This window comes from Aptenodytes forsteri, unplaced genomic scaffold (assembly GCF_000699145.1).
Source record: "Aptenodytes forsteri isolate BGI_AS27 unplaced genomic scaffold, ASM69914v1 Scaffold55, whole genome shotgun sequence".
NCBI classification, from domain to species: Eukaryota; Metazoa; Chordata; class Aves; order Sphenisciformes; family Spheniscidae; genus Aptenodytes; species Aptenodytes forsteri.
The window spans coordinates 9622216-9637909 of NW_008796063.1; the positions used below are offsets into that span (position 1 = coordinate 9622216).

The window sequence follows — 15694 nt, forward strand, 5'->3', positions numbered from 1 at the left end:
GGTGCGGGGGGGGGGGGGGGGGTCCGGGGCTGTCTGCCATGGGGTCCCCGAGCTGGTGTTTAAATGCCTTAACTCAAAGAGGGGACTGGGGAGCAGAGCTCCCGCGGGCGCTGCTGGAGCGGGTGCCCAGCGCCTTGCTGCTTCTGGAGGCTTTAGGCTGTGGTAGATAATGGAAAGGAAAAATAGTAAATCCTGTAATCTCCTGGGTGTCTTGCCCTTCCCTGTTACAAAGGGAACTTCTACAGGAACAGCTATCTTCTTTTTTTTTTTCTTTTTTTTTTCCCCTGTATCAGGTGTAAATTCAAGCGTTCTGCTAAGAATAAGTCAATAAAGTACTTTCACGCACGTGAGCTCCAAGTTAAACACGTCTTTAAAAGTTGACGAGAGCAGGGGAGAAAACCCCTGGGTTTTTGGCGTGCTGAATGTGACCGGGTGTAAGGAGGGGCCTTTGCCCAGGAGCGGCTGTTCCCCCTGTCACCTCTCCCTCCTTAGCTGCCTCCCTTCACCCGTTCGTTCCTGCACCTGCTCTCCCTCTGGCTTGCTCCTTTTGCTCGGGGTTTTTTTGGCTGCTTGTTTACCTCGAGTCTGACTTTCTGTGCAGGTTACTAGAAGGTTTGCCCGGTATTTCAAAAGGTTACGGAACAGCTTGGGGGGTAGCTTGTGTGTGTGGCGGTGGTTAAGACGTTGACCGAGATCCATCGTGTTTCTTTTTAGGAAGGTTCTTATTTCTAGAAGTGAATTATCAGCAACTTTCTGCCAACCAGTTGTTGCGTTTGTCTTATTCCAGCCACTGAGTACCACCTCGGCCTGCTGAAGGCAAAGCTTGCAAAATACAGAGCTCAGTTGCTAGAACCCTCCAAATCCTCGGCCGCTAAGGGAGAAGGCTTCGATGTGATGAAATCCGGAGATGCCCGGGTGGCGCTGATCGGTTTTCCTTCTGTGGGTAAGGTCAGTGAGTGTCTGCGTTAACCACGTGGCGTGTGTGTTTCCTGGTTTGTGGTTAGCAGTGGCTGTAAAGCAGATATCCATCTTCTCTTCGTCTTTCACCTTCTTGCCATGACTTAACAGAAAATTATGGTACGCTGAGAGCTGAAAGATAGAGCTAGGGGAAACACTCCTTCGTCTCGTGTGCGGTGCCCTGTGGTAACAGCCTGAAACTTGGTCTTGCCCAGCCACAGCACTGCTGAGAAAATAGCTGAGAGCACAGGATTGACCTTCGTTCAGCGAAGGCGCTGGCTGTCCCATCACCGCTCCAGCCCCCGTGCCTGGAACAGCCGCAACACGACTTCTAAAAGCTGAGGGACGCTTTGGTGTTGCTTGTTTTGCTGAACGTTTACCGGCTCTTTCGTTTGCGTATCTCTAGTGATGCTGATCTCTTGCATTTCAGTCCACGTTTTTGAGTTTAATGACCTCAACTGCCAGCGAAGCTGCGTCTTACGAGTTCACAACCCTGACGTGTATCCCAGGAGTCATAGAAGTAAGTAGGATTCTCCTCCCTTCAGCACAGCGGCGGTGGTAAGAAACCCAGACGTGTAAATGTGTCTGTTTACACCAGTTACACTTGTGCTACCGCTAAGAAGCAGCGATATCCAAAGATCTCTGCTGACTTCTGCTTTAAACTTTAGGACGTCTCGAGTGCTTGCGGTATCAGGTCTTCTGCAACCTGCAGTGCTGCTTTAGCACTTCCCTAGGCTGCGTAACTCTTCAGGATTGACTGCCCGAACGGGGTTTCATGCGCTGCCGTTTGACTGACCAGAGCAATACGACAATTCTCAACTGAATTTTTTATAACCGCTGTTGGCGCCATTGACCAGATGGCTGGAAACCTTGACAGATTTGTTTTTAATGAAGCTTTAAAAGAGGCAATCTGCACTGTGATCAATTTGGAAAGAAAATCCAACTACTCCTGTCCTTGAGGAGTTTTATTAGCGGTGGCCTAAGCATCCGTCAGTAAAGCAAATGATAAAGGGCATCAAACTGAAAAGTGTCCAAGAGTAATGAGAAAATTTGGGTCAGAATTGAAAGCGGACTTAAATAGTGAAAGTAACCGTATCGGTGTTAAAACGAACGCAGATATTGTAACGCATCCAAACGCAGCCGTGAGCTGCAGTCAGTCGCTAAAGCCGTTACTGAGGACTTCGCTGCGACAATAGCTTGAAAGCTAATGCCCCTGCAGATCTGGTGAATGAAAGTCTCCCGTTATTCCCTGGCACACAACACGTCAACCTGCAACGCGTCTGAATCGTTCTGACCCGTCTCGGTAAGAGGCGGCGGCACTTGCTTGTTAGAGTGCTTTCTTGTTAAACCAAGAAAGCAAGGTTTTGGGTTGTTTTTTTCTTTCCTTTCCGTTTCACCGACTCGGGATAATGCTACTCTCGTACTGTGCTGTTTTCCTGGTGCTTTGTCAAACTGCAATCATGTATTGCTCTAGGAGGTCAGGGCCTAACGTACCGCGGCAGGTGGTGGTGAACGCAGCTTCGTAGGAAACACTCTGGAGGTTCCCTCAACAAAACAGCCGTCAGCTTTGTGCGAAGTTCTCCTGCTCCGTCGGGTTCATCCGGTTCCGCTCTCCGCAGGCTTCGGACTCCAGCGCGTGCTTGGGGCTTTTGAGGCAGGTCGGGTGCCCTGCCCAAAGCTTTCAGCTTTCCTTCCTTCTGTTTTCTTTTCAGTACAAAGGAGCCAATATTCAGCTGCTGGATCTGCCTGGAATCATCGAAGGAGCAGCGCAAGGTTGGCTGATCTCTGTGTTCCTGTAAAGTAGGGGTTTGCCCTCAGTAGCGTACCTGGGTGTCTCGGACGTTAGCAGGTTTCCTGGGCCAATAGTTCCCACGTTGGCTTTCCAAATTTGAGAGTCCTTGATCTTATGTGAGGCACGATTCTTATCCCTGAGCCCACGTAAGGCTCTATATGTAGCAGAAAGATGCTTTTCTGGAGGTGGGAGCCAAAGCAAGCCAGTCACTTCTCACCTTCTTGCGTGAGTGTTATCTTGCTCATCTGTTTTCTGGTACAGAGGAGATCTAAAGAAAGATGCTAGAGAGGCGGAGGGGGAAATTACAGCTAAACAGTAACCTCTTTTGACTAATTTCCTGAGTTCCTGCCAGTCCTCCCATGACTCCTGATTCTGGGAAGAGGTGTTGGCTTTGTCCCTCTGCTTTGTCATTGTCCAGATTGGCTGGTTGTGTCAGAAGATGCCTCAGGAAACTTTGGAAAATCTCCTAATGGCCTTTTTTTTTTTTTTCCTGGAGGATCATGGCCTAATTAATAAGGCCTCTCTCCTTTTTGACCAGAAAGTGTACGTAACCTCTCTGCACGGGGGCCCTGGGCCCACATCACTGTTCTGGGTAAGCTGCCTCTGCTGCCTGGAGCTGCTGCCGTTGCACGTGCCTGGGGATGTCCGTCCTGCTGACAGAGAATGTAATTTCCACCCGTGCAGCCGTACTCGGATAGCTTTACACACACTAGTTCAGGTAACCTGTGGTGGAGGAGCAGCAGCAAAGAGTATTTGTTAGGGCTTGTGCTGGACATAAGACAGTACGGACGGACCAGATGCGCTCGCTCAGGCCCCCCAGCAGCTGACTTCAGCCAGTACAGCACCGCAGGGTCTTTTTCCTTGCTTCCAAGCAGCTGTGCAGGGCAGGAGCCCCCGTCTGCCGCAGAGCTCGTAGCTAGTTTCTCTCACTGATGTATGGCCATCTCCTCTCTTCTCAGGGAAGGGCAGAGGTCGGCAGGTGATAGCTGTGGCCAGGACAGCAGACGTCGTTATTATGATGCTGGATGCCACGAAGGGTGAAGTACAGAGGTGAGCGTGTGCCTCTGGGCACGTGGAGCTGTGGGGTGGTGGGCCAGGTTCAGGGGTTCCCACGTGCCCAGAAAACATGCCAGCTCCCTGAAGTGTTGTGTCCCGTGCGCGTTGGGGAACCAGTACTTCAGCTATTGAGTATGAGGTGGAGGTTGTACTCCATTAGAAGCGTGCTAGCTAACTGGCCTGGGCTTCCCAGCTGAAGGATCATTCCCACAGGATGGCTGTTCAGAGGTGGGGATGTCAGCCTGGACTTCCACCACTGACTGTCCTGCATTAGCGCTGGTTTTTAGGTTGTAGTGAAAGCTTATGGCAAGGCTGTGTCAATACGATGGTCAAAAAGGAAAGCCTCACAGGTACTAACGTGCGGTGTCCCTGCAGGGCCTTGCTGGAGAAAGAACTGGAATCTGTCGGAATCCGGCTGAACAAAAGCAAACCAAATATCTACTTCAAGGTGAGGTTTCCTGGGCTGCTGCAAGCACAGCTTGTGTCTGGCTGCCTACTCGAAGCCGAGGTCACTGTGTGCTGCCCCTCAAGTTGGACAAACTGAAGGGGGGTTGCGGATTTTGCAGACTGTTCTTAAGTTCCTTTATTGCCTCCCTGCAGCCGAAGAAGGGTGGAGGTATCTCCTTCAACTCAACTGTCACGCTGACTCAGTGCTCCGAGAAGTTGGTGCAGCTCATCCTCCACGAATATAGTATCCTTTCCTAAAAGGGGAGACCTCTGAGCCATCAGCAGCTCGTGAGTCAAGTGGTGCCTGCTGCGGGACAACCCTGCTGGGTCTTTGGTGCTTGCTGGGTTGAGAACAGGCTTTCACAAGCGAGCTCAGCCCATTGGCTCACCGTGGTGTTTAGACATGCTGGCATTTGGGCCTTGACAACGTTCACCTCAGAAATCTTCAATGCTGAGGTCCTCTTCAGAGAGGATTGTTCCCCTGATGAGTTCATTGACGTGATCGTAGGCAACAGGGTCTACATGCCGTGCCTCTACGTGAGTATCTCAGAAACAGCCTGCCTTCTGCAGCACCGAGCATCTCCACTCTTTGCTGAAGGAAACACTGGCTCTTCCGGGTTCCTTAAAGCAGTAACGATTTGGGGTTTAAGAGGTGGAAAGCACAGCTCAACAGGGAGCTCTTTATAAGCTTTACATACGCAGCTGTACTCTGTGTGTGTTCCCTGTGCCCTCTTGTGGCTGGCTGCCGTGGAGCAGCACGAGCTGCGTGTCCTGGTGGCGTGGGGTTTGCTCCCACGGTGCGAAGCCTTCGGTTCCCGTGCTGCGAGCTCTTCGCTTGAGTTTTCACTGCTGGTCCCTTGTGCCAGAGGTCGCTTAATGGCTCTGTTTGAGCACGACTGGGTCTATAGTGAAATCCAAGATACTGGAGAACATGTTGCAAGTCACCCCAAAGGGAGAGCTTTAAAAGGCCCAAACTTACATTTAGGCTTCTGAATTTCGACAGTTTATTTTACTAAGAGCCTTGGCCTGCCCTCTGGCTGCCAGGATCTGTGTTTCTGTTTCAGAGGCTCGGACGACCCTGTTATACCTATGTGTACGTGTCTTACTTCCTTGCAGTGTTGCTGAATTGGCTTCCTAAAGGGCGTGTTGTTTTTCCTTTGACTTAGGTTTATAACAAGATTGACCAGATATCTATGGAGGAAGTGGATCGTCTTGCTCGGAGACCCCACAGTGTTGTAATCAGGTAGGAGCTCGTCACGCTGCCTGATGTGCTGGCCCAGATGGTGCGGTGGTTTCTTTCATACCCCTTTCTCCACCCTCTCCCAAGAAGGGGCTTCTCCCGGGGCTGCCTGCAGCTGCTGGGGTGAGAAGCAGAGCCGCCGTGCAGCTTTTTCCAGGCTTCTTTCCCCTGGAGAGGCAGGCTGCTCGGCTTCTCCGCACTGTCTGCAGGCCGGAGTAAGCCAGTCTAGCTTGTTTCCTTAGAAGTGCTGATATATCTGACTGGGGCTTTGCTGCTTCAAAGCTGCTTGCCCTTCTGAAAGCCCTGTTTATTTCACCTTATGTTTTTCCTTTACTGGCCTCGTTAAAGACTTTTCCCCTTGTTCCCTAGCGCTTTAATAAGACATTTCACCTTGTTCTCTGGATCTCTAAATCACAACAGCGGTAAACATGGAGATGTTCCGGGTGTTTTGCAGCTGTGGCATGAAACTGAACCTGGACTACTTGCTGGAGAAGCTCTGGGAATACCTGGCACTTACCTGCATCTACACCAAGAAACGAGGACGTAAGTGACCATTAGCTGAAGAGCAGTTTTGAAAGGCAGAAAGGGCTGCTGCTCATCAAAGGCAGACAGGCTGCCAGCGGGTCTTGGATGCCTGGCTGTCGGCGATCTCTTGTGCCTTGGAAATGCTGCAACTGCGCTTTCCCTAACCAGCTTTCAGCTCTTGGGAAATGCTTTCTGTTCCATCTGATCCAGCCATGCGTGTACCCCACCACAGCCCTCCTATTCTCTCTGCACTAGAAGAGCTGAATTTTCATAAGACTTTGCGTGATGATCTAAGGAAATAAAGTTTGCAAGTTTGCAGCTTTCTTCCTTATTATGCACGCTCTGTGATGAGCTGTTCGGCCCATCGCTACCCAGAAGAGGTCTCCTGTTCCTGCTGAGAGAGGTTTGGCGATTCCCACGCCAGGCTCCGGAGGCTCAGGAGTGCCTTTGATCCTCCTTTTGCTTTACAATTCGCTTGCAGCTTCTCCCAGTGATGAAGGCACGTCTGTAACTTGTTCCTCTTTGGTTGTGAACAGCTGTGACGCTGAACTGGGGTGGATGTGAGGAGATTGAGGAACTTTCTATGAGCTTGTTAAGCTGTGAAATCTTGGGGATTTTACAGAAAACTGCAGAGTGATTTTGTCTTACTCGAGCAGGTGTGTTTTGACTTGGGTGGTTTCGTTTGTCCTAAGTCAAGTGTTTGGAACGGAGTTGGAGCAGGTAAATTGTGAGGAAGCTGTCGACTGTGTGACGTGGGTAACCGTACCTGTGGGTGCTGGAGTGTCCGCAGAACTCATCTGATGCTTTCACGTACCCGGATACCTGTTCTGTCTGGGAGCTGGCAAGTGTAACGGGAGGAGGAATTTGGGAGTAGTAAGCACAAGGCAATGTGAGATGGTGTCAGCATGTTAGAACACGCTTGATGGAAATCCAATGCTCTTTTTTCTCCCCCTCTCCTGCTTCTCCACAGAGAGACCAGACTTTACAGATGCCATTATTCTACGGAAGGGGGCCTCTGTGGAGCATGTGGTAATTTCTCTGCATCTTTTACGTTTCCTTGTCTGTAGAAGGCAGGTTCCTCCTGGAGCCTGCTATGATTTATGCTTCATAAAGCTCGGGATATCTCGGTGTTTAGCTGGGCTTCTCCTTTTGTTACCTTTTACTGATTCCATCTGCCTCAGGTTTCTTTCCTAGCTGGTATGAAAAGTTAAAAAAAAATTACTTAATGCAGTCCAGTTGAAAAAGCACACGGAAGCGGTGGCATGGGGCTTTATGTGGACTGGTGATTCCTGTGTGTCTGTTCTGTATCCTTTCAAGTGCTGTTAACTGGCTCCTAAAGTCACGATTGTAATTTTTGGCATAGACCTGAGTTGCTTCTAGTTCCTGGATATTGAGCAAGTTGTTTGCAAAGTAGCGTCACTGAACTGCCTCACGTGCTGTCTGTCTGTCTTGCAGTGCCATCGAATTCACAGATCATTAGCCAGCCAGTTCAAATATGCCTTGGTGTGGGTAAGTGTTTAACAGCAAATGAAATCCCTGTCCTCGGGTGTCTCTGACCGGTCTTCTCCTAACCCTTCTCCCCCTTTTGCTTTAAAGGGGACAAGCACAAAATACAGCCCTCAAAGAGTGGGCTTAACCCATATGATGGAGCATGAAGATGTCATTCAGATCGTGAAGAAGTAACCCTCTTTGCTGGTGCCTGACCTTGTCTTTAATCACTAGAATTGGAACTGACCACATAAAAGCAAAACAAAACCAAAAAAAAAAAAAAAAAAGAAAAAAAGAAAAAGGGAGACGTGTTCTACAGCCAAGAAAGTGAGAAAGCTTCCGTGAAGCTCCTTCTCTTGGAGAAAGGCAGAAAATGAGGCTACTGTACTTGCAGGTGGGGATGGGGAAGATGGGTTTCCATCTTGCAGCATTTCAGGCGAAGTAATGTTTCTTAAAAAAAGGAGCCAAGTTCTCCCAGGACACCGCTCCCACAGCCAGCAATGTCCTGCCCCTAGTAGGGTTTGCACATGGATCCATGTGTTAAGCTACCAGTGGCTTGCTTAACCAGTGGGAAGGTGATGGGTTTGTGTCAACAAATCTGGCCCTGTGCTTTGGGACAGGGAAGCCAGGGCTGAGAGAGCATTGCTGATGCTTTGCTGCTTATCCATTCACTTAATTTAAGCGTTGATCTGAAACGGAAACGAAGTTCTCCCTCCCCTGCTCGTTGGACGCGTCGTCTCTGCAGCTTTCACTGTTAGAGGCTTCAGTCTCTGCATCCGAGGCAACCCCTGGTGAATTTGTAATGGTCCCACCTCAATTAACATTAAAACCTTGCACTCTGTGCCTCTCCTTGGCTCTGCAGTAGGGTTTCCTGGTCCAACTGGTACCGAGATGAGAAATGAAACTTTGTTAATGAATGATTAACCTGGCCAAACTGCAGCAGGGTACGATCCAAGAGCCATAGGCTGCAGTGAGGGTTCACTTCTGGCGTATCGCTCGTCGAGGAGCTGTCTTGGGAGTTTCCTCCTTTGCTCTTGTCCTGCCTGTTAGTCCCCAAGAGTATTGCTGGGGATCTCCTCCTTTCTCAATCGTGCCCCTCAATTCCAGTAACGGCTCTTTGAGCTCAAAGTACCATCCTATGCCACGGGTTTTACCCCAGCCCTGTTAAACATCGTTGCTTGTCTGGATATTTTTCATCAGAGATCTGGGATTTTTCTAATCATGCTTTTTCATTGAATACTGATGCTAAACAATTCAGAGTGCCTGATAGAGAACAGCTCTTTCCTTCTGGGATCAAGAGTTGCCAATAGCTTTTATTTTCTTTCATTGAAAAAGGGTTCGGTCTGATGTGGATTCTTAACTGTGAGGACAGGTCTGATCGCAAACTTGTCTGAGCAGGGCTCCTTCCCTCTCCTTTGTGCTCCTCCCCACCCCTCACAAACTGATCGAGCAGAAATGGAAGGATTATTTTATTTGAGAAAATAAAAGTTGCTATTTCATGTGAACTGTAGGTGTCTGCCTGCAGCGGGTAGATGGTTTGGTGTGTTTTCTAACTCTCTTTTTTTTTTACCTTCGGCCACCTGAGGAATCCTGGATGCTGTCGCAGGAGGTTGGGGGGGAATAGATTGTGAAGCGGCTGCAAGAGGGCTCTGAGCCTGGAGGGGACTTGATGAGGTGTGATGGGAGATAAATAAGTATTATACACAATACCCAAGCTAAGAAGGTGACTTTGAACTCTGTAAGTTCCCTTCCCTGTTCCTGGCTTTGTTCACAGCTGGAGTGCAGAGCAAATCCCGACCGCGGTGGCAGCTAGCGGAGAATGAGCTCCAAATTAGCCGCATTATGCCCGAGCTGGCTGTAGAAAGCAGGCACTTCTCTGCGTGAATTGGGTGGGATGCCGTTCCAGCACATTAACTTGCCCTTTAAATTTCCTGTGAAGGTTGCGCAGGCAGAGCTGCCCGCACAAAGAGTTCCTTTTGGTTTCATTTTGTCCCCGAGTTTCTGACTTTTTCCACTCCAAACCCAGGAGCCCGCCAAGCCCCGGCACGCGTCCGGGCAGCCAGGACTGCTGACTGGGCTTTGTCCTTAGGCCAGGTAGCGTGTGGAGTTGGGGAAATGGTTGATGCTTGCGTGAGGCTGAAATGCGCAGTATTACCTGCTAAAACATGTCCTTGGTTAGTCAGTGCCTACCTCTCGGTGTGTTCGGGTTTCAAATTGACTAGTGTGCCATCGATAAAAACCCCTCTGTCTAATTAGCCTTACCCTTCGTTTAGGAAATCGGGCGTTTATCCTGTTCAAAACGAACGGATACATGATTAAATTTGGAATGGGGATGAAGTAAAAATAGTTAAGCCAGAAGAAGCTAACTTCTTTTTTTTAGTGAGAGTAGCTTTTTTGCAAGCAAGTTTATAGCTCTGTTTGAAAATGCATGCGTTTAATTGCAGCGTTCATTCTTCCAGACGGCTCCCCTAATTGTTCTGCCCTTAACGTTAGAAGCTGCAAGCATCGCAGTTCGGTGCGGGAGAAGGTTTGCCCGGAGATATCTCCGAATCCCGAGAAAGCAAGGTCCTCGGGGCAGGGCGGAAATCTACTGCAGCGTTAGTAGATCTAACTGTCAGGATTGTACCGGAGCTTCCTGAGGCTTACGGAATTGGTCAGACCCCTCGTTAGCCCTGTGGGGGAGTTAGCGAAGGGAAGGCGTGCTCGGAGCCTCCTTGCTGAGTGTTTTTGGAGAAGGGCTTTCCTCTGTCCAGGAGGACGGGGGAGAGGTGGAGGCAGGGGCCGCGGGTTTGCCCCCCGCAGAGCAGCTTGCTGCATTGATTGTACCGGAGCTTCCTGAGGTTTACGGAATTGGTCAGACCCCTCGTTAGCCCTGTGGGGGAGTTAGCGAAGGGAAGGCGTGCTCGGAGCCTCCTTGCTGAGTGTTTTTGGAGAAGGGCTTTCCTCTGTCCAGGAGGACGGGGGAGAGGTGGAGGCAGGGGCCGCGGGTTTGCCCCCCGCAGAGCAGCTTGCTGCATTTTCTCCGCTGTACGAGGGAAGGCTTGGCCGGACGATGCTCGGAGAAAGCCGCCCTCGGCAGCCCGGCTGCCGGTCTGCTCTTCTGCGCCGCAGCCCCCTGCCGTTCCTCTGCTCTTTCGGCCGACTCCGGTTTTCCTTAGCACCGTACCCCGATCCCAGAGGGCTGCACTGATCCTGCCCTGTCCCTGGGCCCGCTTTGCTTGCGGAGCGTGGCCGTGCGTCGCTGCTGAGCGCCGCTCCAGGTGTGAAGCGGAGTGGATCGGCTTCGATACAGTCCATCAGCCACCCTCCATCTAGTCCTGGAAACAGCGGCGGCCCGAGGCGTGCTCTGTTTAAAACGCCTGTTCCAGGCAATCAAGCAGGTTTGATTGGCTGAACGCTCCTTTTATAATTTAATTTAGTCGGGAATTGTTCGCAAGGTAATAAAAAGAGACTCTGACTCCAAATACATTCATTTAATTCAATGAGAGACAGTTACCGCGGCGGGCTCGCCTCAGCCGGCTCCCCTCACCCCATCACGCTGACAGCTTAAAGCGCTGCTCAGGGCTGTATATAAGAGTCACGATCTGCAGTGACAGCTTAATTGTTTCAAATGCTGACAAGGGTCACCCCAACCAGCCATCGCGCATCGTGCGGGGCTGGCTCGGGAGCCTGCGGAGAGGAGGATTTATGGCTGGCAAATAGTTTCGAATTCCTCTGGTTGCGCCTGCTAAATGATGAACCTGCCCCTTGGGGATTGGGGCTATTGATTGTAATTTGCAGTTAAGCCCTCGCTTTCTGAGGAATCGGCATAATAAATACCCACCGCATTACGGCGGGGACGTGTCTGCATGGAGGAGAAGGGAGCGGAGGTTTTCCCGGGGCGGGCGGCGCAGCGCCTGCAGCAGGATGCTCTCGCTGTCCCTGGGTTTGGGAAGAGCTGCGGGCTCCGCCGCCGCGGGATAAACTGGTCCCCAGTTTGGTGTGACGCAGGAACCCGGTGCTGGAGCCGGGAGGATGGAGCTTTTCCTGAGGCTCTTTGCCCTGCTCATCCCGGCTGCTTTGTGGAGGCAGGTGGAAATGCCCTGCTCGCCCCGAGGAGGAGAGGGCGGTCTGGTATCGTCGGGATGATGGGTGTCTAGATCCCTTCTCTGTGCCCGGCCTCGGGAGCCGGTTGGTCCCAGCCCTACTTTGGAGAGGGGTGTGAGGGTGCGTGTCTGTCTGTGTGTGTCCACCCCCGTGTCCCTGTGATTTCTCCTCCTAAACTTGCATTGGTTTGGGGGCAGGAGTGGCTCAGGGCCCTCCACCGGCTGTTCGTATCTGGGGTTTGTGACACTGAGAGGTGGCGCAGGTCCACGTCCCAGGAGGGAAGGGGCTGCGGGACTGTCCAGCCGCGTCACGGGGGAAGGAAGGGGACAGGGACGGGGACCAGAGCTGGCTGCCCCTCGCCCCTCCAGCCGCTCCCTCCCTGACGTTCCCCAGCTCTGCAGAGGGAAGATTAGCTCCTGTCCCTCTGCTCACGAGTGGAGATGAGGATAATAGCAGTCATCAAATATGCATTGGATAGCAGCAGCCTGCAGCTGCCGTGCAGCGAATATGGTCCTGCGGCTGCCGGGGGAGTGACGGTCCCCGGTGGAGAGCGAGGCCAAGAGCACGACGCCAGCAGAGCCTGGGGGCTTCGGGCAGCACCGAGCCGGCCCGGTGCCATGCGGGTGAGCTAGGCTACCCCAGGTGAGTGGCTGCAAGTCCCCCAGCTGGGTGGCACGTCCCTTGGGCTCGCGGAGGCCACAATGGGAAGGACCAGGGAGGGACCTTTGTGTGCAATGTTGGTCCTTACGCAAACGCTGCGCCGTGGGGCTTGGCTCCTCCGGGTCAGGGCGTACGGTGTCCTCTCGTCTCTGGTTGTCCCTGCCAGTTTGCTTGCTGCCTTTAGGCCCCTTATCTCACCTTCCGACTCGCACCTTCCCTACAGTCCCAGCGTTCCTGCTGCCCTCCAGAGCAGAGCTTCCTCCCCTAAACGCCCCCTCCTTCCCCAGGAGCCTCTGCCCCAGGTCTCCTACCACCCCATCCCCAAATTCCTTTTACCTTGGGGCTGTTTTACCCCGGGAAAGCTGCCTGGCTCTGCAGCTGAGCTCTGCGGGGCCCCTGGGCTCGGCTCCGGGGCCAAGATGATGACATGGGGCTGTGACCTGGCTCCAAGGCCACCAGCCAGCGTTCCTGGGTGCACGCCAGCACTAAGCCCAGGACGCCTCGCGCCCGGCTGGTCTCTGCTTCCAGCGTCTGCTCCAGCCTCTCTCTTCCCGGTAACGCCTCCCTCACGGGCAGCTCTCGGTGTCAGGCAGCAGCCGGCGGGCAAGGTCACGGTGTGCATCCCCTGGGAGATGCTGGGTCCCCCTCCTCAGTTTGGTGGGGGGGGAACTGGAGGGGGTGGAAATCAGCAAGCCAGTTCAGGGGTGTGATGGGTGCTCGGGATGGCAGGGAGAGACCCCCCCGGTGCCTCAGGCGCTTGGAGGACCGCGCTGCTGTCACATTGACCGTTGCTGGAAGGGCCCAGCCTGTCCCCGTCCCCCTGGCATCCCTGGGGCTCGTGGCTGGAGCGCCAAGAGCTGTGGCAGAGCTGCCCCACCTGCACACGGGTGTTTAAAAGTGGATGCACGATGATACAGAACTGATGATGGGGAACGGGATGTGATGAGAGGTGCCGCACCCGGGAGGTGTCTGGCCAGCTGGGCCGGTTCCATGGGGCTGGGGCGCAGAGCTCCCGCGAGGCACGGCGGCGGTGGGGCCGGCATGGTACGGTGCGGTGGCACCGGGGTACGGTGCCACGGGGCCCCGCTCCGGCTGTAACTGGAAACAGGCTGTAAGTGGACCCGGGGCTGGCTGGTGACCACAGACGTGCCGGGAGACAGCGGAGCTGCCGCCCTGGGAGCTCTGCCCCGCCAATGCCGGTGCACCAAAGGTACAGTCCTGGGCAGCCGCGTGTCGGGCCGGGCTGGGGCGGGCAAAGCCTCCTTCCCCTTTCTGCACCCAGCCCTGGCACGGCTCCGGGCTGCGGTGGTGGGACAGGGGCTGCCCTGGGCCGTGTCTCTGGGGCGAGGTGGCTTTCCCTGGCTCAGCCAAGTGGCTGGAGCTGTTCAGGGTGATGGGGTCGGAGGATGCTCTGGGCATCTTCTCCCAGAGCCCTGGTCCCCGTCGCCTCCCCCCCCGGGAACCCCTCACTGCCAGGTTTTGCACCCAGGGTCCCTCCCCTGTCCTGCTGCTGGATGTGGCTGTGCCCAGACACCCTGGAAACAGCTGCCAAGTGTGGGTGCCCCAAGGTTTGGGGTTCATGGCCATGGGTTCCCCCTCCGACCCCCAGCATCTGCCACCATCCCCCTGCGCGCGGGCACGAATGCCCCTTCCCCAGGTCTGCCGTGCCAAAGGCAGGTGAACGCTGTGCCCATGGATGAAGAACCCTGGGAAGTGTGTGTGTGTGGGTCCAGTATGGGGGCTGGGACCGTCGAAGGCAGCCCCTGCGTGGGATGAAGCCCACTGGGCTGAGGCCAGGCTGCCCTCTCCCTCTTGCTCTCCCTTCCTCCGTGTCTCCTCTCAGAGAGCCCTTATCACGGGCAGGCACCGCAGGCACAGCCATGGCAACGGCATGGGGAGCCGTGCCAGCGCCGCAGGGCACGGAGAGCACCGCCGGTCCCTCCTCTGCCCTGCCCAGCTCAGCCAAGGGTGGCGGGGACAGAGGTAGGGACCGTCAAGGGCAGTGGGACGGAGGTGGGGATTGCACGGGTGGTGGGACGGAGGTGGGGACCAGCAGCAGCTTCTCACCAGCTGGGTACCCCCTTGCTTGCTGCCAGCAGCCGAGGGAGGGGTCGTGTCCGTGTCCGAGGTGGTTCCCCACCACATCGTGGTGCCCAGGCATCGCTCCGTGCACCCGTGCCGGGAAGAGGGATGGTGCGGTGGTGTGGGCCAGGCGCCTGTGCCGCGGGCAGGGCAGGCTGCATCAGCCCCGTACGGCACGGTGGCAAAGGCAGACCTGTGCAAGGACCGTGCCAATGCCGCGGCGGGGCTCCTGCGAGGCAAAGCTCCCCGCGTGGTTCGGGCTCCGCTGAAGCTCTTTCCCGCTGATCCCATGTTTGTGTCACCCCATGGAGCCTCTCCCGATACCTGCCGGGGGCCTCTCCTTCCGCTCCGTCCCTCTGCTCTCCCTGCAGCTCTGGGGCGACCTCCCTCTGTGCACACCCCACCGGCGTGTTTCTGGCCCAGAAATTAATGCAGGGAGGAGGCCAAAGCTCCTGGCTGATAGATCAAAGATCTTGGCTGATACCTCCTCTGCTGCAAACGTGGCCGGGAGGGACTGGGCTGGGGAGAAGACAGCGCCATGGGGTGCCAGCCATGGGGCTCTCCTGGTCCTGGGGGAGGCCAGTGGGTTCGGTCCAGCAACTGCTGCTGGTTCTTGAGTTCCCCCAGCTGCTGCACAGCTGGATGCTGCTGCTGCTGCTGCTCCTCCCCTGGGTCTCCCCAAATACCCCCTGCGAGGGGGTGGAGTGGGTGCTGCCCCTGCCCGCGCTGGTCCTGCCGCTGCCCGCAGGTGATCCGCACGGGGCAGCAAGTTCCCACCGCCGCTGCTTAAACTTTCATGAACCTGCAGCCACAGGAATCCAGCCTTGGCGTTAACATTTGATGAGGTCACCCTGCACCTGGGCACGTGTGTGTGCAAACACGCCGCCGGCACCCCCACGGGGCACAGGTGTGGCACACGCAAACCCCCTCGCCAGCTGCGTATGGGCACGCGTGGCAACCTGCACGCACACGCAACGTGCGTGGCGTGGCATGGGGGGGGTACCCCCGCGGGCTCCTGGCTCCTCTCCGCTTCTCAGCGGGGCTGTGGGATTTAGTCTGGTGTTGGGTTCCTCCTCTGTGGTGCTCCCCTTGGCCGTGCTCCCAGTGCCGGGGCGGCGTGTGCCTCGGGCTCTGCAAAATTCTCTCTTCGTGGTGCTGCAGTTTGGCTTTATGGGGCCAAACGGGTCCCTGGGCTTCATCCCCCTCCGTGCTGGCCAGGGGAAGAGGTTGATTCCCCAGGGGAGAGCACAGGGAGCCCCGAGGCGTGGGGAGGTGGCAGGGTCCGGTTTTGGGGTGGTGACGGTGCTCTGTGCCGTCCCCCGCAGCGTTCCCCCCCCGGTGGAACGCTCCCTGCCATGGGG

At 54.8% G+C, this 15694-nt stretch overlaps 1 protein-coding gene across 1 annotated transcript; it reads left to right on the forward strand.

The window, feature by feature from the left end:
- The first annotated feature begins 38 nt into the window (after positions 1-38).
- On the forward strand, positions 39-9013 carry DRG2 (developmentally regulated GTP binding protein 2). Its single transcript, XM_009286585.1, has 13 exons — positions 39-162; positions 788-948; positions 1388-1477; positions 2670-2730; positions 3709-3799; positions 4181-4253; positions 4406-4496; positions 4692-4789; positions 5419-5495; positions 5947-6035; positions 6988-7046; positions 7473-7526; positions 7614-9013. Exons 1-13 carry the CDS (start codon positions 39-41, stop codon positions 7698-7700), a joined length of 1155 nt encoding a protein of 384 aa, XP_009284860.1. The 3' UTR covers positions 7701-9013.
- Positions 9014-15694: the final 6681 nt, after the last annotated feature.